Genomic DNA, 22,837 nt, shown 5'->3' on the forward strand with positions numbered 1-22,837 from the left:
CTCTTTCATGCTGGTGGGAATGCAAATTGGCGCAGCTGCTTTAGAAGAGTTTGGCAAAACTAAATATTCCCTTACCTTGTGATTAAGCAATCACACTCCTTGATATTTACCCGAAGGAGATGAAAATTTATGTCCACACACAAGCTGCACACAAATGTTTATAGCAGTTTCATTCATAATTCCTAAAACCCATAAGCAACCAAGATGTCCTTCAGTAGGTAAATGGATAAACAAACTGTGGTCCATCCCAAAAATGGAATATTATTCAGTGCTAGAAAGAAATGAGCTATTCAAGTCATGAAAAGACATGGAAAAATTTTAAATGCATATACCAAAGTGAAAGAAAAGCCAATCTGAAAAGGCTGAATGCTGTGTGATTCCAACTGTATGACCTTCTGGAAAAGGTGCAACTATGGAGACAATAAAGAGGTAAGTGGTTGCCGCGGGCTGGGGGAGGGGTGAACAGGCAGAGCACAGAGGAGTCTGAGGGCAGTGAAAACACTGTGTGATACTGTATTGATGGACACGTGACACATTGGTCCAAACACACAGAATGTACAACACCAAGAGTGAACCCTAATGTAGACTATGGACTCTGGGTGACACTGATGTGTCAGTGTTGTTCCTTCAATTGTAACAAATGTCCCACTCTGGTGGGGATGCTGACAGTGAGGAAGGCGGTGGGTGGGTGAGGAGATAGGGGGTATATGGGAAATCTGTGTACCTTCCTCTTAATTTTGCTATGAACCAAAAACTGCTCTAAAAAAGTAAAGTCTTAAAATATTCTGATACATGCTACAACAGGGATAGACCTTGAAAACAGGCGTAGTGAAATGAACCAGATACAGATGGGCAAATACTGTATAACGCCACTTATATGAGGTCCCTGGAACAGGCAAATTCACAGAGACAGAACAGCAGAACAGAGATTACTAGGGGCAGGGGGAGGGGAGCAGTGGGTGTTGTTTAACGGGCACAGAGTTTTTGTTTGGGATGATGAGAAAGTTTTGGGTATAGGCAGGTAGTGGTGATGGTCATACAACACTGCAAACGTAACTAATGCCAGTGAATTGTATACTTACGAATGGTTAAAATGATCAATATCAAGCTATGTATAGGTTATTGCAATTAAAAAAAATTCCCAGACCTCAAAAAAAAATCCAAATCCACTTCAGCCTATTATATTTTTCTCTGTAGGTCAAATAAAATGTTCTTATTTATTTTAAAAGCAACTTAGAAAGTTCATCATAAATGTGAGGTAACAAACAGTTGAATCTTAAGATTTAAAACATTTCTCCTATATGTAAGGTGTATCCAAAAAATAATGAAATTATGATGTTTCTTTAGAATATGTAGGTACCGAGGTCACTGCAAACAGCAGAACCAAGGCTGAAAGTAGTCCCCGATGGTTAACAAAGTCAGAGACGTAGACAAAGGCACCGGTGCACATAAGCCACTGAAGTCCCCTTTCAATAGTAAGTATTATTAGCTGGGCTGCTGCTTTGCCTTGTTTTACATCTAGTTATGAAACCAGAGCTTCTGCAATGGATATGCTTTTATGGACATCTATTTTGTCATTCTAGATACCCGAAGCAGAAGAAAAAATTAGGAAGTGTTTAAGGTACTTTCAAACACAATGAAGCAGCAGCCTAGACAGCAGGTGTTCCTAAGCAGCCACAAGGGAACTTCCATCCTCTGAGACGTTATAAAGCTAGTCTGCGCCTTTTCTTAATTGGCCTTTTCCTCCTCATTATTACAGAAAGCAACCAATCCTTGGTGTGGAACATTAATACGAAGTGTGTAAAATAAGAGTGAAAGTCCCTCTTCAATGCAAATCTGACCCTCACTCCCCACAGGCACCCCCGATGTTAACCACTGGGGGTAACTTTCAGACCTCTGCATTTATAACCACACTGTTACATGAGATCACTGTCCTGCAAGTTGCTGTTTTTCTAATACGCCCCAGACAGTCTTCCAACAGGCACAGACCCCTTTAAATCCACAATATGGGTGTACCATAAAGCATTTAATCACTTCACTACTTTTGGGGATTTAAGTTTTTCAGATGTTTTATTGCTGCCATGCACACCTCTGTTAATCCGTCTTCCTGAAATGCTGGCACATTTCTACAGGCTTCCTGTAAGTGGAATCATAGGGTCCCAACCCTTGCTTAAAGTTTGATAGATATACGCCAAATAGCTCTCCAAAAAATAATTGTAGAGCTATTGTTTCCAGAAATGTAAAGCAAAAATAAGACCTCATCATTGCTTTAATTAAATTTACCTATTAATGCTATTTCTTTGATGATTCATTAACTTTTACTTACCCCTTTTAAAAAAACGAATAACACGCCTATAGATGGTTAAAAATGAAGACCTATCACTTGATTTTTTCACTCAAATTTTCCTAATTATTATCAGGGAACTTGCTACCTTTGGGGCAGGGATAGTGACTGACTGAGAATTCAAACTGTATTAAAATCCTTCCTATGTGACAGGATTGTGCTAGGGATAGTGCAAAATACAGAAGAAGATAAACATGTTCTAGGTATTCATACAACTGCATTCCTATTTTAGTTGTGGTTTTCTTATTTCTGGAGATCTAGATAAAATAGGCTAAAGTCTGTTCCATGCTCCGAGTAAATGTAAAACCCTAACCAAGATTGCCGTCAATCCTCCAGGATCTTCTGTTTTCACGGTTGCCGGGCCTCTGAGCTCTCAACTCCTCCTACTAATTTAAGTTCAACTTGTGAATCACTCTTCTTGTCCCACACGTTGCTTCTCTTCTACGCCATTACTGACCAAACATGGATCTCAGCTTTTTCTTAATTTTCAACAGCAACAATAGCAACAAAAAATGCACTTGCAAAAGACACATACATAGTAGACTTAACTGAACTCTGGGTAGGAGAGTGTATGACATGGTGCAGAAGAATTAAAATTCAAGGTTAATAATAAACAATATTCAAAGAGCTTACTATTTATAATGTATAAAGAGCTCTTAAAAGTTGGCTTTTAAAAAGCTCAGTACGGGGCCGGCCCGGTGGTGCAGCAGTTAAGTGCCCACGCTCCACTTCTGCGGCCCTGGGTTCGCCAGTTCGGATCCCGGGTGTGGACATGACACCGCTTGGCAAGCCATGCTGTGGCAGGTGTCCCACGTATAAAGTAGAGGAAGATGGGCACGGATGTTAGCTCAGGGCCAGTCTTCCTCAGCAAAAAGAGGAGGATTGGCAGCAGTTAGCTCAGGGCTAATCTTCCTCAAAACAGAAAAGAAAAGAAAAGAAAAAAAAGCTCAGTAGAAAAATGGATAGAAGATATGATCCAACAATTCACAGAAGAAATACAAACAGTCAACAAAAACTCTCGACTGCATAACTGACCAGGGAATGCAGACTGCAGCAGAGGACTGGCCGCCACCGCAGCGGAGCGAGGCCGGCTGGTGCGCTCCACACGAGCGGGCAGGTGGAAGTTCAAACCATCTCTTGGAGGGCAATTTTGCAGCATCAAAGTGTAGACACGCGTGGCCTTTAACACTGTGTTTGTTCCTAGGAATCAAGCCACAGAAATGCCTGTACCAGGCAGATGAATGTACCAGACTCTTTACTGCAGCATCTTTAGTAATAGCAATAACTGGAACCACCAACAGGTTACGGGTTAAATAAATGAGGTAATCTGTACAATGAAATACTATGCAGCCATCAAAAAAGGATCAAACAGAACTATGCAAGAAGGCAGCAGGGTTAAACATATTTAAGTGTGGCTCTGGACTCAGAACACCCGGACTGAAATGCTGAGTCCAGCACCAGCTAGCTCTGTGACCTTGAGTAGGTGACTTAACCTTCCTGAGATTCAGTTTTCTCACTTGTACACGAAGGCAACAGTAGCACTTACATCTCAAGGGGGTGTAGCAAGGGCCAAATGAGCTCAAGGATCTGCACAGCTCAGCAAAAAGCCCGCGTTGCTGTAAGACTGCAAATTACCAGAAATGCAAAACAGCAAGTTGCAAACAGTATTTATAAAAGGACTCATGTTTCGTAAGGAATAAAAAAATTGCTCATACACAAACTAAATAGGAAACGATCTAAAAACATACACCCACTGCTAAGAGAAGTTCCCTCTGGGGAGGTTCCAGGACAGCAACGGGATGAAGAGGAGCTTTCACCCCTACTCTTCATACATCTGTATCATTCGACTTCTTTAAACAACGAACACTACTTTCGGATTTTGAGACAAAAATAAAATCCAGTGAAGATGAGAGGAGACAGTCAATCTTGAAATCTGCCTTGTTCTGTTTTTCCTACTGTAACAGCTTGCTTGAAAGCAGAAACTCTCAAAATGTGGTCTCTGGACCCCTGGGGGTCCCCAAGAACCTGTCAGAGGTCATGAGGTCAGAATTATTTCCCTGATAACACCACCACATCATTTGCTGTTTTCACTGTGCTGTCTTTCGCACAGATGAGCAACAGTGACAGTGGCTGAAACTGCCGGTGCCTCAGCACGGATCCCGGGAGCAGCACCACGCTGTGCTGGTATTGAACTGTTCACACCACACACGTACAGGGAAAAAGGTCAATTTTAGTTAGGCATGTCCTTGAGGAATGATAAAACTAACTAATTTACTCAATCCCAACCCTTTGGTGTGAGTCTTTTGAATCTTATTGGTAGTAAAATGGGCACAACGCCTAAAGCATGTCTGCTGGACCCCCGTGTACAATGACTGCCTCAAGGGAAAGCACACGCACAGTCGGCTGCGTTGCAAGCTGAACTTTTTCATAGAAAGCAATTTTTATTTGAAAGAAGTGACCCACTATGGTTATTCAGATTGGTATCTGGCAGAAATTTTCTTAAAAATGAACCAAGTGAGCCTCTCATTTCACAGAAAACTGACTATATTTGTTGCCAACGATAAAATCCAAGCTTTCAAGAGAAAATTAGAATTTTGGAAAAGTTGTATCTATTACTACTAATTTGAAAGCTTCCACTTTAAGATCTTTCTGATGAGATCAGTGGTGATATTAACAAATGCGATTTCCTTTAACTTGTATAATGAATGTATGAACATTTAGAAGATTGTAATAACTCAGTGTACCAACATTTCCAAATGGCCAAGGTGTGATGTTACCAAATCACACACATAAGCAAAAGATTCACTCAAAGTCAAGACACAACCATGGATTTTACTGTAACTGGGGATAAAAAGTCCACTGACATGGTTTCAGTTCCAAAGCGTACCGAAAGTTAAGAAGCCACCATGTGTCCCGTTCTGTCTAGTAAAGAATCTCCACAACTGTATGCAGAGGCTATTAAATCACTCCTCCCTCTTCTGACCACATGGTAAGTGGGAGGCCAAATTTTCTCCACATATTTCAATACAACCATCGCAACAGATGGAATGCAGAGGCAGATCTGAGAACCCAGGTGCCTTCTACTGAGCCCTATACCACAGGGTTTGCAAAGTGTAAAACGATGCCACTCTTCTCACTAAATCTTTTTTTATTTGGGGAAAGTTGTTATCCATTAAAAATGTCATGTTAGCATGTAATAGATTATTTTAAAGTGAAATAATAAATACTTTAAGTTGCTCTGTTTTAATTTTAAATATAGTAAATATCGATAGATGTAACCCACACAAACAAAAGCTCTGCAGTCCTGAAAAATTATTAAGAGTGTAAACGTCTCCTGGAACCAAAAGGCTTTGAGAACCACTGGTTCAGCACAGGTGCCAGCAAACCACAAGCTGAAGGCACAATCTGGCCCCTGCTGTTTTGTCACTACAATCATACGCCGTGTAATGACACTGTAGTCAACAATGGACCGCACATATGATAGCGGTCTCGTAAGATTAGTCCCATACAGCCCAGGTGTCTAGTAGGCTATACCATCTAGGCTTGTGCAAGCGCACTCTCTGATGTTCGCACAATGAGTAAATCCCCTAACGAGGCATTTCTCAGAACGTGTCCCTGTTGTTAAGCGACACAGGACTATAGCATTACTGGCCCACTGCCACGCCCATTCGTCCTGTGGGGTCTGCTGCTGCTTTCCTGCTACAAAAGCAGAGCTGAGTTTGGGAGTTACAAGAGACAGTCTGGCCTGCAATGTCTAAAACATTTACTACTGGGCCCTCTGCAACCCTCTTATTTAGAGTAAGCTCACATTTCCAGCCTTTACTTATTTACTTTTTTATTGAGGTAACATTGGTTTATAACATTATGTAAATTTCAGGTGTACAACTTTATATTTCACCTTGTGTACAGACTACATGTGTTTCCCAACAAAAGACTAGTTTGTATCCATCACTGTACACACGTGCTTTTCACTCTCCCCTCACCCTCCCTTGCCCCCAGTAACCAATCACCAATCTGCTTTCCCTCTCTATGTGTGTGTTTATCTCCCACATACGAGTGAAATCATGCAGTGTTTGTCTTTCTCCACCCTCCAGCCTTTATCATTGCAGTAACTTCGCAACTGGCATTTCTGCCGCCATTCTTACTCCATCGGCATCCATTCTCCAAAGGCCAGGATGACCTTCCTAAAGAAACACAGAACTGATGTCACTCCTCTGCTTACAATCTCAAAGGCTCATCACAATCACTTCAAGGCACGATTCAAAGTCCTCAGCACAGTATTCAAGGCTTTCATTCATCACTCTCTGGCCCCAGCTGGCTGGCCTGCCCCTCATCAGGAGGCACTCCCCTCTCTGCAGAAGGAACATGCCAAGTACTCTGGTTTCTCAGAATGTACCATGCTCTCTCCAATCTCCATGCCAAGCCCCCTCTATCTGGAACATTCCTCTCCCTTTCCGTTCCTCTCTCTTTCTACACCTTCATTTCCTCCCCTCACCCCCAACGCAAGGCCATGCATCAGCACTTGGATCACACTCCCTTGACGTACCCTGCTCTCAGGACAGTGCACTGGCCCGTCTGCTTCCCAGCTTCTGTCTACACGGAGGGCTTCCTGAGGCAGGAACTGGGTTTCTCTACTCTAACATCCAGAACAAGCAGCCCTTTAGGATGCTGTTGTCAACGTTTTAGGTGAACTAAGCTGACAGCTAGCCACCATAACACCCTTCATTTTCTTAACTTGGCTCCCTGGAACAACAGAGAGTAAGTTATTCTCCTGTGCGAGAGGGTCTCTTAAGATACCAACATTTTCACAATAATCAATTTCTGTGTGCCTGTCTGCCAGAGCTCTCTCTGCCTTCTCTGGAATCTTCCCAACAACTCTGTGATGGTCACAAGGAACAGCACCCCTCTTCTACAGATGAGGAAACAGGAGGTAAGTAACCTGTCACATTAACACAAAGCTAGTAAGAGGGCTGAAATGGGATTTGTATCAAACGCCTTTCCATATCCTGGTTAACATCACACTGAAGAGACAAGCCTAACCCATGTGCTAAAACTGGGGAACAACAAACAGGTACGGCCAACTGCCAAACATCACGGTAACGTGAAAGGAAAGGTCAGAGTCTAAGACAGAATGCTGGAGGCGAAGAGTGGCTGAGCAGTGATTCATAAAGAAAGTGGAATTTGAGATGGATTTAGAAGGACTGGTAGGGTATGGAAAGTACACAGTAAACAAAAGAATATTCTAAGATGGGAAGGAAACAGAAGCAAAAATCAAGGAATGGGAAGGGGGCCGGCCCTGTGGCGGAGTAGTTAAGTTCACGCGCTCTGCTGGCGGTGGCCCAGGGTTTCACCTATTCGAATCCTGGGTGCGGACATGGCTCCGCTCATCAGGCCATGCTGAGGTGGCATTTCACATGCCACAACTAGAAGGATCCACAACTAAAAATACACAACTATGTATCGGGGGGCTTTGGGGAGAAAAAGGAAAAAATAAAATCTTAAAAAAAAAAAGGAATGGGAAGGATCACTGAATAATAATGGGAAAAGGTTAGGCCCAATGAAGGGGATCTGGGGTCAGTGGAGAGACCAGGGGGAGGTCAGGAAAAAACAAGAAACAGCTATTTTTATGCTTAAATATAGCTACCACCAAACCCAAACACCTTAAAATGAGAATTAATTAAGAGTGTATCTAAGACCTGAACACCACTTTACAGGTCACAAAAGCACTGCATAGTGTTTGATCTTGACAAAAATCTTATGATGTAATTTCTAGATGAGCAAGCTGAGGTTCAGAAAGGGCCGTTAGACCTGATAAATGGCAGACATGAACTGAAGCCCAAACTTCCCATCAAAACAACAGACTTTTAAAATCAAGGAGTATGACTGAATACTTCCAAATCTCCTAAACCTACATCTGATTATATAACTAAGATCAGTCTTATCTTCCGAATTAGCCAGCCTGGTTGCAGAGACATTAGAATGTAGCTGTGCTCAGTAAGTACGTTGAATACATTCGTCTCAAGAACACCACACATACCCCTGATTTCCTAAAGGCAGAATCTCCCCATGAAGCTCTCTCCTAAATTAAACTACAAGAATGTTACTAGACCATTTTCATATTTGACGCTGTCCCCAGAAGATGCTTTCCTGAAGGTCTTTTTCAATTGCACAGGTATAAATATTAGGTAAGTGGGAATTCTACAATGGAATGTAGACATCAGATTGGGAATAATTCAAATAACCAGACACTGTGTCCCATGGTCACTTAAAAAAAAAGATCAACGATAAGTACTGATAGTCTATTTTCTACACACAGAAAAAAGCAATCACAATACTCTAAAAAGAATGACTATGACTGAAAAGTTCTGCATTCACAAATACCAGAGTTCACCGCATCTAAGGAGTACATCTTCCCACACTTCAACATCTTTAAAATCAGAGGCATCTTATATTCAAGGAGACACAATAACTTCCTGGTATAGATGCCCAAGTGCCCTTAATTTGTGTTACCCTTCTCCAACTGACATGTTTCTTTTTTTCTTTCATAATATCTATGTAAACCCCTTTAGAAAGGATGGCCCTACCAGATTACCCAGATACCCATATTTATACAACTCCCCAGACTCAAGCTTGAGTTAAGCAGATGAACCTTTAGTTTTGGTGAGCATTTTTTCAGGAAAAGATTAACGTCTAATTCAAAGCAACAGATCAACATGGATTAAGAAAGAGATTAAAACAAAATCATGCAAAAAAAGTTAAGACCCTTAAAACTACAAATTCTGAGATGAAAAGAACCAGGTGCTATCAAGCTAGACAAAACCAGGTAAGAGGTCACTACTCCAGCTCTCCCCACTGTTCTGTAGAAAAGCAACTCCTGTCCAAAGGTGCCTGCAAGAAGGCACCCACAGACACGTTCAGGTGTCTGGCAGGAGAAGCTGCTGCATCGTTTGCTCAGTTACTTACCCTCCCTGATAGCTATTCTTCAAATCCTTTGAGAATGGCCACCCTTAAACCCCTGCTACTGATCTTATATCACTCTGATAGGCATTTCCTTTAAAGTCTCTCACGTTCATTTGCTTTCAGAGGCAATTTCCTATAATTCCTGGTGGAGAGATCTCCCCTGAGCTTGAGGAGGACAGAGCAGTCGCAAGGCTGCGCAGCCACATCCCACAGTGGGGCCTTCATTAGTACTGGCCTCGAAAGGCCACTGAAAGCAGGACAGCACACACAGGCTCTGGAGCTCGCTGGCCTGGCTTCAAACCCTGGCTCTGCCATATAGTGGCTGCTCACCAAGTTAACTGCCCTCTGTGCCCTGGCTTCTCCATCTAAAACCGGGAAGAAGAAGAGCCCCTCCCTCTGAGGGTTGGGTGAAGGTTGAATTAAATGGACACAGGTGACTTGGAGCTATCTCTGGAACATAGTAAGACGACAACTGCGAGTCATCATTACCTCCAGGCTGGGTCCTCTACGAGGTGCTGGGTGGGGAAGCACCCAGCCTTCAAGCTTGAGGAGCTCACACTCTGCTGAAGACAGACAAGCCAAGGACTATAACGTCATGTGACGTCTGCAAAAGACGTTCATCCAGTGAAAGCTGTCCAAGGAAGGGGAACAGGAGCTGGGTGACAATGACTAAACATGATGCATGAAAAACCTTCACATTTAATGACTTCCAAAAAGCAGTCACCGTTTAAGGCCTAAGTATTTGGAGGCACAGGCTGACAGACAACTTCTTGCCTCCTCTGGAAGCCTCCCCCGGTTTCACTATTTTGACTCTTGATCATCTAAGCACAAAATCTCACCTGCTCCACCTTTGGGGGTGATGACTACAGCCACAGCCAGCTTGCAGTTAGGCAAGGAGAGAGAGGCAAGTGACCAGTGACTGGCACTCATGCATCTTGTCACCAGCAGGACAATCACTAACTTCCTTTTGAGCCCAGCTCTATTCCTACTTGCAGGGAGATGGGAAATCCCTGCTAACACTATGGCTGACCAGACCCATAAGCAAACCCCTGTGCTTTACAAAAGGAAAAAAGCCATCAAATTTTACACATGCAATACTTTCTTCAGGAGTTATGATTCAAGTCTCCCCAAACTATTAGTTTTAAAAACAAAAAGGAAATCAAAAGCCTCTCTCTCCGTTGCACTCACTCCTCAGTCTTCAAGTCAGGGGAGTCCTGCGTACCCTGCACCACTCACGCTCACTGGGCGCTGTCCTTAGTCAGGTAGGGATGGGAGCCTTGCCTCATCTCACTCACTTTCCGATCATCCACCACAGCAGAAGCAGAAAGCCGGTCCAAAGGCAGGAGTACAGCGGAGCTCTTCACAGGAGAGCTAAGACCAGAGCAAAATGCCTCAAAAGCCACAAATCTAAACAAACAAATTTACCACACCTTCAGTTTTACAGCCCAAGTATCAGTGTACAATAACCTCCCTTAAATTACCCACCTTCTGCTAATTCTCTCTTATCAACATCTCTCCATCAAGGCTGAGTTTGGGCACAGCCAGCTTCTTTATTCTCATTGCTTAACAACCAGTAGCTGCTAACAATTACATTTTCCTTCTTTATCATCGACTTTTATGGTAATAATACAGTTCAAATAAACACTACCACAACTATTTGACAAAATCATCAAGAGTTATAAAAATGTTAGCCCCGATGGATTGCTAAGGCCATAGCATAAATGGATTAAGACAGAAAGCTTCGAATACATACAGCAATCATAAAAGACGTGGGCAATTACTACAAAGCAATCTTACAAAAAGATAACTCAAAATATCAAACTTCTAGATGTATTCAAAACTCTACCTAAAGTAGAGGTTTAAAACTGCCAGAAGTTCCAATTAGTTTAATTCACAGAACAGAATATTTCTGTCAACAATTTTTTTAAGGAAAGAATACCATTTTCAAAGCATAACATCACACTTAAAATACACCATTTTAGCTAGATTTAAATTTTAATTCAGCTTGTCAACAAAAACTGTAAAAAGGGAAAGAAACCAGAAATTAAGATAGGCATTAAGCCCTTTCACCTCCCTAACCCTAAACAAACAGGTTTTGCTTTACATTCAATAGAAATTTTGAGTATCACCCAGTTGGCGCAAGCAAAAGAAAAAAAGCAGTATATCTTACATGAGTATAAAAGAAATAGAATCAATAAACTATTTAGGTTATATAAAATCACCTAGTTTCAATCTCAAACTATACAGATCTTTACAATTTCTTAGAGCACAGTTTTACTTGCTTAATAATGTGGGGACTGTTTGTCCCATGGGGCCAAGGGCCTCCAGATGTCACAGTGCCAGGGAGAGGTGCAGGGTGTAGGAGGAGGAAGCAAAAGGTCATGGGAGAGGCCAAAGTGGAGGAAAAGGGGCAAGACACCAGACTGGAGGCTGTTAGTTACTTGGGGCAAAGAAGGGGCACTTCGTGTAAAGACAAACAGGTTTTAGCAGAAGGTTAAAGGTTCACAGTGCTCAGGAAGATGGTCGAACAATAAAACGTCACTCTAAAGCTCCAATGTAACCCCTGAGTCTCCAGGCACCGGCTTTGCATTCAGTTGTGAATATGAGAAAGAACAGAAGCGGTTTACACTTTAGGATGACACGCAGCTTTGTGGGAAACCGCAACAGGAGACACTCCCGAGCTTCCTGTCCACCACCCTAAAACTTAGCGCCTTGGCTCCTTCAAGGCTATGACTAAGGAAAAGGCCCCCCAACTTCAAGTAATACCGTAAGGTTCAAGAGTAAAATCTGGAGTAGAAACTTTAAAACACATCACTGGAGAAGGAGAAAGAATTGACAACTCAAGAATTTCAGAACCTCAGAAAGCGACCTAAGAATCAAGCAGTCCAACCCTCCTTAATGATGAAGAAACTGAGGCAAAACAGCGTGGCCAAGAGCGCGCCGGTGATTACTGACAGCTTGGGTCTAGCACTACCGCCTGCCCACCTAGTCCCGCGAGATTGCCCACCCAACCCCGGCTGTTCTGCAGTTATCCAAATTTTATGTTTCTGGAGTCCCCCATTTCTACAATTATTCCCGCAGTTCCACCAAATGCAGGAGACAGCCACTACAGACAGGCAGAACCCAGAGCCCACCGAGAAGACCGAGATCTCCGCAGGCTCTGTGACCTTGGGCTCCTTACATAACCCCTCTGGGCCGGACTCCTGTCTACGGACGGGACCCCCGTGCCCACACACAGAGCGCAGAACACGCGCCCCCGGCGCACCCCCACCAGTGGGAGCGGCCACAAGACCAGGGTCCCCGGAGGCCCGAGCAGGGAAGCACGTGGGGCCGGTCCGGGGCGCAGAAGCCCGCCGCCCGCCCCGCGCCAAGGTGCGCCGCCTTACCTTCCGCCACGTCCTCGTCGATGGCCCCCTTGACCTGCGAGAAGCACCACTGCAAGTCGTTGCCGCCCGCGGGGCAGCCGCCGCCTCCAGCTCCTAGGAACACATGCGGCGTCAGGACCCGCGCCCTCCGCTCCTGCCCCGCGCCCCTGCCCCGGCGCCTCTGCCGGGCGCCCCTGCTCCCCGCTCCTGCCCCAAGGCCCTGCCAGGCGCTCCTGCTCCCTGCTCCTACCCCGCGCCCCTGCCAGGTGCCCCTGCTCCCCGCGCCCTGCTCCCCGCTCCTACCCCTGCGCCCTGCTCTCCGCTCCTGTCCCCTGCTCCTGCCCCGCGCCCCTGCTCCCCGCGCCCTGCTCCCCGCTCCTGTCCCCTGCACCTGCCCCGTGCCCCTGCCAGGAGCTCCTGCTCCCCGCTCCTGCCCCGCGCCCTGCCCCCCGCGCCCTGCTCCCCGTTCCTGCCCCGCGCCTCCTGCCCGACCTCGCGGGCCCCTCACCTGCCATGGCCGGCGGCCGGCGGGCGGGCGCCGAGGCGGCGGCGGAGGGAGGAGGCGGCCTCCGCGTTGCTGCCGCCCAAGCACCTTAGCCCGGCCGCGGCCGCCGCCGCCGCCGCCGCCGCCGCCGCCGCCAGGGAGGGATTTTTCCCTTTTCAAAATGGCGCCCAATGCCCGTCGCCCCGCTCGATGACGTCATCCCCCTCCGCCTCCTCCGCGGGCTGCGGACGGGGGCGGGGCCACCGAGAGGGCTCCCCTGCGCCGGCGGGGCGGGGCGGGGCGGGGCACGGTGCGCGGCCGCGGGGGCTGCCTGGGGCGCGCCGCGCGCCGACTGCGCCTGCGCGAGTCAGCCCGCCCCCTGACCCGGCTCTGACACCGCCCCGGCCCGACACGCCCCTGAAGACCAGCCACCGGGCCGCAGCGGGCTGCCGGCTTTCCTCGGGGCGTTACGGGCAGGCTCGAGGCGGCCCCGCCCACCCGCGGAGCAGCCAGTGAGGGTGCACTCGGCGGGCCCGCGCGGCACCTGCAGAGCGCCTCCCCTGAGCGAGTCCTCCCGGCCCGCGCGCCGCCCCTGGCCGTGCCCTAAATCCCTCTCCTCGGACACGGAGCGACCCCAGGGCAGTCCGTGTTCGCCTTTGTCGGCAGCCCTGCACAGAGCTCACGTTGTCTACAAAATTGCCAGTTCGGGGGTTCTTTGAGTCCCAGTACACAACTTAGGGAAACTTGGTGTTGCAGTGGAACGTGGCCTTCGCCCCCTCTTTCGTGGGTGTGTTTCCTGTGGCGTACGGAGGGGCTATTCATTTACGGTCTTGGTGTCCGAAATTTCAGCTGCTTCCGGCGATCGTGCCAGGTTGCAGTGGCCGTGGCACGCCGCCAGAAGACGATCGTCCGGGTCCGGGACATCCCTCCCCCCGCTAGCGTCCCGATCGCGCAGCTCTTGCTGCGGCCGCACCCGCGCGTCCGGGCCGGCGGCGAGCGGCAGACAAAGGCCTGCCGTCGGGGCCTCGGTCTCAGCGTCGGGAGACAGACGACGACAGTACGCGATAGGTCAGATGGAGCTCATGGAGCAACCACGCGGGGCAGCGGGGGCGGGGCGGGAGGCTGCGGGTTAAGCAGGGCGACCAGAGAGGCCGCAGGAGACCAGGGGCCAGCGGTGCGGACGCCTGGGGGTCGTGCCGGGAGGCAGGATGGACTCCGGGAAGGACGGGAGGCTCTGGGGCTACGAGCGGAGGGCGTCATGGCTGACTTGGGCTTTAACGGGCCGCTGTGGCTGCCCTGCTGAGAGCAGACTGTAGGGATCCGAGCGTCAAATCGGAATCCCAGTGAGGGGGTCAGTGGGTCATTCAGGCAAAGGGATGAGGGCCGAGTGGTCGTGGATGTGGGGGTCGGAGGAGAGCAGCTGAGACCGGTCAGATTTCAGAGAGAAGCCTGTGGAAGTTACGGGCCCTGGGACTCAGAGATGAAGCAGATGCAGCGGGAGAGACAAGAGACCTGGGACCGGCTGCCCTCGGTGTTTTGCGCGCCAGGGGAGAAGGGTTTCCCGGCCCCGAGACGGCACGTGCTCAGAGGGAGCAGCGCGCGGTGCAGGCCGCCGGGGGGTGGCCGTGCACTCGTGGAGCAGGTCCAAGGCAGCTGCACCTGCGGGCCTGGAGCGCACGGGGAAGTCGGGGCCTGGAGGTAAGTTCCGGAAGCGAGAGCTCTAGGAGCATTTCAAGCCGGGAGGGACGGGGTGAGCTCAAGCCAGGCGGGCGGGCGGCTGGGGAGGAGGACCGAGGACGGAGCCCTGACGGAGGCGAGGAGGGGCGGCCTGCAGCGCCTGCAGTCCCGAGCCCAGTGCAGACCGGCCCAGGCGCTGCGCCCTGAGCGCAGAGGACGGACCACCGGGGCGTAGCAGTTGGGGTGCCTTACTGGCCTGGACAGGAGCAGTCGCTGTGGAGTGGACGGCCGGACCCGTTTTGAGAGGATTCGAGAGAAAGTGAGACGAGAATCGGAGGCACTGAGTAACAACCCTTTGTTGTGGAGAGGATCAAAGAAATGAGGCTGTAATCTCCTTTTTTTACCTGTAGATATAGCCAGTCTGCCCCTAAGCAGCTGAAAAACTGAGTTAGGTATCAGACTCTGTTATATGCAATTGCTTTTTTTCTTTTTTCCCCAATCCCCCGGTACATAGTTGTATATTCTAGTTGTGGGTCCTTCTAATTCTGGTGTGTGAGATGCCACCTCAGCATAGCCTGATGAGCGGTGTGGTGTCTGTGCCCAGGATCCCAACCTGTGAAACCCTGGGCCACTGAAGCTGAGCATGTGAATTTAGCCACTTGGCCATGGGGTAGCCCCTGCAATTGCTTTAATGTGTGTTAAAGATAAGCCTTTTGAAGTGATGGCAAGATAATTAGTTTTAGTTTAAACTGTATTCTTTGGTTAATTAGCTACCATTAAGTTAAATAAAGACAACAAAAGTAACGTATTCCTGCAAATAGTGAGCTGCCTCCCTTGTGTCCTACTGTGGGTCAGCTGATCAGCAAGAGATTTTTAACTATTCCTTCTTATGAAGCTAAAGAACTTTAATATCTCATTGAGTTACTCTGTATTCTAACTGGTGCCTACAAGTCCCTAGGTATTGCAAGGCAATTTTCTTATTTTATTATTTTTAGATCTCATAGCCAAATTGTGAAATGCGTGATATGTATTAGAATCTAGCCTACTGTATTCATACAAGGGAATACTATTGAGAAATAAAAAGGAGTGAACTACTGATACAAACGACAGGGATGACTCAGAAATTTTATGCTGGATGAAAGGAGCCAGACACAAAAGGGTATACGGTGAATGATATATTTCCATTATGATGGTTAGTCTTACCGGTCAACCTAACTAGGGTGTAGTACCTAGTTACTTAATCAAACATGAGTCTAGGTGCTGCTGTGAAGGTATTTTGTAGCTGTGGTTAACATCTACAATCAGTTGGCTTAGAGTGAAGGAGGTTACCCTTGATGACGTGGGTGGGCCTCATTTAGTCAGTTGAAGGCCTTAAGAACAAACACTGAGGGTTCTTAGAGAAGAAGAAATTCTGCCTCAAGGCTGCAACATCAACTGCAGTTGAGTGAGTTTCCAGCTTGCCACACGGATTTCAGACTTGCTAGCTCCCACAATCGCACGAGCCGATTCCTTAAATGAATCTCTCAACGTATACTTGTATATCCTGTTGGTTCTGTTTCTCTGGAGAACGCTAAAACAGTCTGAAGTTCTAAAACAGAGTGCACTTGCTGGAATTGCATCTCTGACACTTTAAAAAAAAACCAAACAGTTTTTTTAGAGCAGCGTGAGGTTTACAATAAAATTGAGAGGAAGATACAGAGATTTCCCATAGACCCCCTGCCCGCACACCTGCACGGCCTACCCCATCATCAGCATCACTCACCAGAATGGTACATACTTCACCAAGGATGAACCTGCACTGACACAGCATCATCACCCAGAGTCCAGAGTTTACATTAAGGTTCACTCTTGGTTGTGTGCGTTCTGTGGGTTTGGACCAATGTCTAATGACATGTGTCCATCAATATGGTATCAAGCAGGGTATTTTCACTGCCCTACAAATCCTCTACGCTCTCTATTCATTCCCCCCACTCACCCCCGGCAACCACTGATCTTTTTACTGTCTTCATAGTTTTACCTTTTCTAGAATGTCTTATAGTTGGCTTTTTTTTCGCTTAGTAATTTAAGGTTCCTCCATGTCTTTTCATGGCTTGGTAGCTCATTTCTTTTCACTGCTAGAATAATATTCCATCGTCTGGATGTACCACAGTTTACTTATCCATTCAGTGCCTGAAGGATGTCTTGGTTGCTTCCAAGTTTTGGTAACTATGAGTAAAGCTTCTGTAAACATCCCTGACTCTTTATAACCTGCTGCCTCCTTACTGCTGGAGCTTGACAAGGTGTTAAATTCCTTCCCATTTTTTTCTTTACTCTTTACTGAATCCAAAAAGGATTGGATCCATGAATTTTTCTCCAAATGAGCAAGGAAGGGAAGTAGGAAGAAAGGAAGGAGAGGCTATGGCTAGACTGGTTGTGCTTTGCTGAATTGAGAAGGAAGCCCCGCAGGATGCTGCTCCTGTGCCCTGGGCCTCTCTTCTCTGACCCTGAGGCATTGGCCTGTCTCTCTCCCTACTCCCAACCCCCTTTCCTAAAAAAAAATCTTTCCATGCTGAACTGACCAAGCGAGGTGGAGACACATCAGGGTTTCGGGAACAAGAGAGGTGCATGTATGCATGTGATCAGTGGATAACGGCCCCACACAACGTCCACGCCCTAACCCCCAGAACCTGTGGATGCAGTCTATTATGTGGCAAAGGGACTTTGCAGATGTCATTAAGGTTACAGACTTCAGCATGGGGAGCTTATTCTGGATTCCCTGTGTGTACCCAATCTAACCACATGGGCACTTAAAAAAGCAGAGAAGGATGTGAGGGACTTGACCTGCCATTGCTGGAAGGGCCGTGTGGAAAGTTCAAGAAGGAATGCAGGCAACCCCTAGGGGCAAAGCCCACTCCCTGTCTGGGAGCCAGCAAGAAAGTGGGACCTTAGTCCTGCAGGCCACCACAAGGAACTTGATTCAGCCAACGGCTCCAGGGAGCCTGAAAGCAGACTGGTCCCCAGAGCTCCGGAAAGCAGCACAGGCCTGCTGGGTGAGACCGTGGTGATTTCAGCCTAAGCAGAGAGCCAGCCGGGCCGTCCTGTGCCGGCTTCTAGCCTCTAGGACCTTGAGATAATAGCCTGGTATTGTTTTAAGCCATTCAGTTTGTAATAATTTGTTGTCAGCAAAAGAAAACTAACACAATATGTACATGTGGAATAAACAGACGTGTCTACTCATTCCTCTGGCTATTCTTTGCTGTCTGTGAGTCTAAGATTTAGTTCAATTGTTGATTCACGTTGACACATTGAAGCTGTAGCGTGTGCAAGCAGTTGATCATTAGCTGTACCTGCGTTTATTGGGCAGAGGTGTGGGTCACCCCCTGAGGGCCAGCGTGAAGGGATCCATCTGTGCTCCCAGCCACACTGCAGATGTGCTCTGAGAGTCTGGAACAGCCCTGAGCGCTTCACATGTATCAGTTAAGGTCCTAGAGCCCTACAAGCTGAGAATCATCATCGTCCCATTTACTGGATGAGGAAGCTGAGGGCAGAGAGGGTGAGTAACTTGCCTAGGCATCACAGTCGCTCAGCATGGAACCCGATTTAAGCTGGGGTCTAACCTCCAGGTGGGGCCCAGATACTGTAAAGCATGAAACAATGGGTAGATGATGCCCAGGCCCTAACAGCACGGGCGCACTGCAGGGAGAACCCCAGAGCTTGCTCTGTCCAGATGGCGTCTGCCTGGCCAGAGTCACACCCTTATTCAATGGCCGTGGACTGACCCGGCTCGTGACCCATGGGGTAGGAGGGTGACCCGGGCAGGCATCCGGCCACTTGTGGCTGATTCAGTTACTCTGAAGCAGGAAACGCTCCAGTGAACCTGCGACACACTGGGGAAATCGTTCCTGATTTTACTGTCTGGGAGTGGTCCCTCCCCGGCTGCAGGTTGGCTGGGGGACAGCTTCCTGCCCGTGTCTTAGCCCTGCCATCCCGTCAGCTCCCTCTGCCAAGGGTTCCCGTCTTGCCTCTCTGAACACATGGCTGCCCGTAGCCCATTCTCTCCTCCTGCCTCCTTCACCCCCTCCGCCCTCTTTGGAGGCTCCCCTTCTTCCTGGCTGCAGCCCCCAGCTACTCACCAGGCCCTGCCGCCCCCTGGCTTCCAGGACTCCCTCAGAGCCCTGCCCACTGAGAGGAACCCCCCTCTTCCGAGCTTTGGCACTCCTGTCCTCTTAAGAAAGCAAGCACAGGCTCCGGGGCAGCAAGCCCTGACGCCTCTGCCTCCCCCACCTCCCCCGCCTCCACTGGAGGGTTGAGGCACCGAGGTTCCGGAGCCTTTTCACATGCGGCCACATGGTACTAAGTTTGTGAGGTGCCAGGCCTGCACTTCCTTCCTTCCCCTTGAGCCTCTCCCATGGGTGGGGGACCTCCTTTTCCCCAAGGGGTAGCCCTCCGTGTAAAACAGGGACAGAATCCCAAAGTCTTATTTGTTGAGTTCAACACGGAAAGCTGAAATGCAGAGGTAAGACAGAGAAATGGGGGAGGGCCACTTGCCAAGTGCACCCTCCCTCCTGTGTCTCTGGGCTGGGGGAGAGAGGGCCACTGAGGGGGCAGCTAGGGTGGGGCACAGTCAGGAGGAGCCCTGCCCAGCCCCTCAGCCCACCCTCAGGGATTGGGGACACTGCGGCACCCGTGGCCGGCTGACGATGGCCTCCAAACACGTCCGTGTCCTAACCCACGAAACCAGTGATTGCGTCACCTCGTACAGCAAAGGGACCATGCAACTGTGAATCAGTGAAGGGTCTAGAGATGGGGCGATCATTTCAGTCACCTGCGGGGGCCCGATGTCATCACGGAGGGAGGCAGGAGGAGAGGTTGGTGTGACTGGGCCACAAGCCAGAGAATGCCGAGGGGCAGCTAGTTGCTGAGACAGGCAGGGAGCAGATGTCCCGGCACCTCCAGAAGGACCAGCTCTGCTGACGTCTTGATTTTAGCCCCAAAAGACTGATTTCAGACTTCTGACCTCCAGAACTTGTAAGAAGATACATTTGTGTTGTTTCAAGCCACTAAGTTTGTGGCAATTTGTTTCAGCAGCAAGAGGAAACTCATGCACACCCCCAGGCGAATTTGAGGATGTGAGCATGGAGGGCGAAGCTGGGGGGCCTCAGAGGGCAGCACATTCAACAGAGGCCTGGCCCCCTCCAGGCATGGCAGGGGAGGGAGGGGACGCCCTGCAGGGAGCCAGCCAGGAGGGCCGAGGCAGCCTCCACAGGTACCCACTCTGGCCCGGGGAGGATGGAGAGAGCACCGCTGTTCTTTCTCATGTGGATGAGGGTGTTAGCTCAGTGTGTGCGAGTGTGTCTGCTTGTGTGTCTGTGAGCGTGCATCATGTCTGTGTGTATGTGCATGTGAGTGTGTGTATGTGTGTGAGTGTGTGTAGGGGTCCTGAGGAATCTCTGGGTCCTCATGAGGGGCAACCGCCAGAGGACAAGGCAGTGCCCTGACCGAAGGCTGGAAGGGAGGACGCATGTCCCAGGGGTGCTAGTGTGGACGCCTGCTCACAGAGAGCCAGAACCTTCCCGATTTGACACCAGCCAGGCAAGAAAGACGGACAGAGGGAACTCTAACTGAGTGCATCTGTGCCTGCGACAGGGCCCGTAGGCTTGTAGTGAACGCCACACTAAGCTGTGAAAGAGCACGGATGGTTTTGTTGCCTGGTGTCTGCAGACTGAGAAACGCAGACCCACTAGGTGTGAGTGACACACGTGCACAACAGCTCTGTTCAGGGGACAAGGCCACTCAGACGCCTGCTCTCCCAGGCCTTCCCAGGTGTCCTGGGCCTGGTGGGGAGCATGCTGGTCATCATCCGGGTGCTGACAACCAGGGAAGGAATTGAGAAGACCTATATACCCCACCCCCCTCCTTCTCCATGCATGTGTTAGCCTTGCAGAACACTCATTCCACCATTAGAGATTTATTTATTTGGCTTCAACAAAAGGGAAGGTAGTGATGGCTTCTAAGTGGATGGTGCTTTTCACAAGAAGAGGGAGTTGACGGGGGTCTGCTGCCTGTCTGGGATTTTATCAGACAGGCAGAGGCAGATTACTCCAGGCAGAGGGAACTGCATGTGGAACCAGAAGAGCTGCAAATACGCTGGTATGAGCCTGGGGTAGAGTTTCTTGAATTTCTTTAACCAATACTATTCCCGAATTGCTTTTTAACGTTAATAGATTTTATTTTTTAGAGTGGTTTTAGGTTTGCAGAAAATTGAGCAGATGGTACAGAGTTGCTACATAACGCCTCCCTCCACACACACACGATTCTGCTATTATGATCTTGTATTAGTGTGGAACATTTATTACAATTGATGAAATCACACTGATACATTATTATTAAGTAAAGTGCATAGCTTACATTAGGGTTCACCCTTGGTGTTGTACATTCTATGGGTTTGGACACATGTATAATGTCATGTATCCACCACTACAGTATCGTACAGAATCGTTTCACTGCCCTAAAAATCCTCTGTGCTCCACCCATTTGTCCCTCCCTCCTTCCCCCCATGCATTTTACATTTAGGTCCATTTGATCCATTTACATTTGATCCATTTTGAGTTAACTTTTGTGAAGAGTGTAAAGTCCGTGTCTTAGATTCATTTTTCTGCATGTGGATGTCCAGTTGTTCCAGCGCTATCTGGAAGCGTTGAAAAGACTATCTTTGCTCTGTTGAATTGCCTTTGCTCCTTTGTCAAAGATCGGTTGACTATATTTATGAAAATCTATTTCTGGGCTTATCTATTCTGTTCCATTGATCTATTTGTCTGTTTTTTCACCAGTACCACCCTGTCTTGATTACTGTAGCTTTATAGTAGGTCTTAAAGTCAGGTGGGATCAGTCCTCCAATTTTGTTTTTCCCCTTCAATATTGTGTTGGATGTTCTGGGTCTTTTGTCTCTCCATATAAACTTTAGAATCATTGGTTGATATCCACAAAATAACTTGCCAGGATTTTGAATGGACTTTCATTGACTCTACAGACCCAGTGGGGAAGAACTGACATCTTGACAATGTTGAGTCTTCCTATCCATGAACATGGAACATCTCTCCGCTTATTTAGATCTTTGATTTCTTTCATTAGAGTTTTGTAACTTTCCTCACAGAGATCTTGTATGTATTTTGTTAGATTTATTCATAACTACTTCTTTTTTTTTCGTACTAATGTAAACAGTATTGTGTTTTTTATTCCAAATTTCACTTGTTCATTGCTGGTGTATAGGAAAATGATTTACTTTTGTATGTTAACCATGTATCCTGTAATCTTGCTATAATTGCATTTTAGTTCCAGGAATCTTTTTGGTTCATTCTTTGGGATTTCCTACATAGATTATCATGTCTTCTGCAAACAAAGACAGCTTTATTTCTTCCTTCCCAATCTGTATATCTTTTATTTCCTTTTCTCATCTTATTGTGTTAGCTAGGACTTCCAGTACAATGTTGAAGAGGAGCGATGAGAGGGAACATCCTTGCCTTGTTATTGATCTGAGGGGGAAAGCGTCTAGTTTCTCACCATTAAGTGTGATGTTAGCTATAGGCTTTTTGTGCATGTTCTTTACTCAAGTTGAAGAAGTTCTCTATTACCTGTTTGCTGAGAGCTTTTATCATGAATTGGTGTTGGATTTTTGTCAAATGCTTTTTCTGCACCTATTGATATGATCGTGTGATTTTTCTTCTTTAGCCTGTTGATGTGATGGATTACATTAATTGATTTTCAAATGTTGAACTAGTCTTGTACTCCTGGAATAAATCTCACTTGGTTGTGGTGTACAATTCCTTTTATACTTTCTTGGATTCAATTTGCTAATATTTTGTTGATTTTGGCATCTATGTCCTTGAGGGATATTGGTCAGTAGTTTCTGTTTCTTGTAATGTCTTATCTGGTTTTGGCATTAGGGTAATGCTCGCCTATAGAATGAGTTAGGAAGTGGCCCCTCTGCTTCTGTTTTCTGGAACAGACTGTAGATAATTGGTATCATTT

General features: G+C 47.6%; 1 protein-coding gene and 1 long non-coding RNA gene across 6 annotated transcripts in view; one reads left to right on the top strand and one right to left on the bottom strand.

The window, feature by feature from the left end:
• PPP2R2D (protein phosphatase 2 regulatory subunit Bdelta) overlaps positions 1-13,368 on the bottom strand; it is a 49,721-nt gene extending 36,353 nt beyond the window's left edge. For 2 of the 5 annotated variants that reach the window (XM_023636876.2, XM_023636875.2), the window contains exons 1-2: positions 13,178-13,346; positions 12,691-12,783 (exon numbers count right to left, since the gene is read on the bottom strand). In XM_023636876.2, the coding sequence (XP_023492644.1) occupies positions 12,691-12,783; positions 13,178-13,184 (100 nt within the window). In that variant the 5' untranslated portion in view covers positions 13,185-13,346. Of the gene's footprint in view, positions 1-2,977; positions 3,569-12,690; positions 12,784-13,177 lie in introns of those variants that run through there. The other 3 variants (XM_023636874.2, XM_070248640.1, XM_070248610.1) reach the window with 3 other exon arrangements.
• Positions 13,369-14,000: 632 nt separating this feature from the next.
• LOC138920471 (uncharacterized) overlaps positions 14,001-22,837 on the top strand; it is a 155,243-nt gene continuing 146,406 nt past the window's right edge. The window contains exon 1 of the long non-coding RNA XR_011431699.1: positions 14,001-14,221. This is a non-coding gene — a long non-coding RNA (uncharacterized lncRNA). The remainder of the gene's footprint in view (positions 14,222-22,837) is intronic.

Source organism: Equus caballus, chromosome 1 (assembly GCF_041296265.1).
Source record: "Equus caballus isolate H_3958 breed thoroughbred chromosome 1, TB-T2T, whole genome shotgun sequence".
NCBI classification, from domain to species: domain Eukaryota; kingdom Metazoa; phylum Chordata; class Mammalia; order Perissodactyla; family Equidae; genus Equus; species Equus caballus.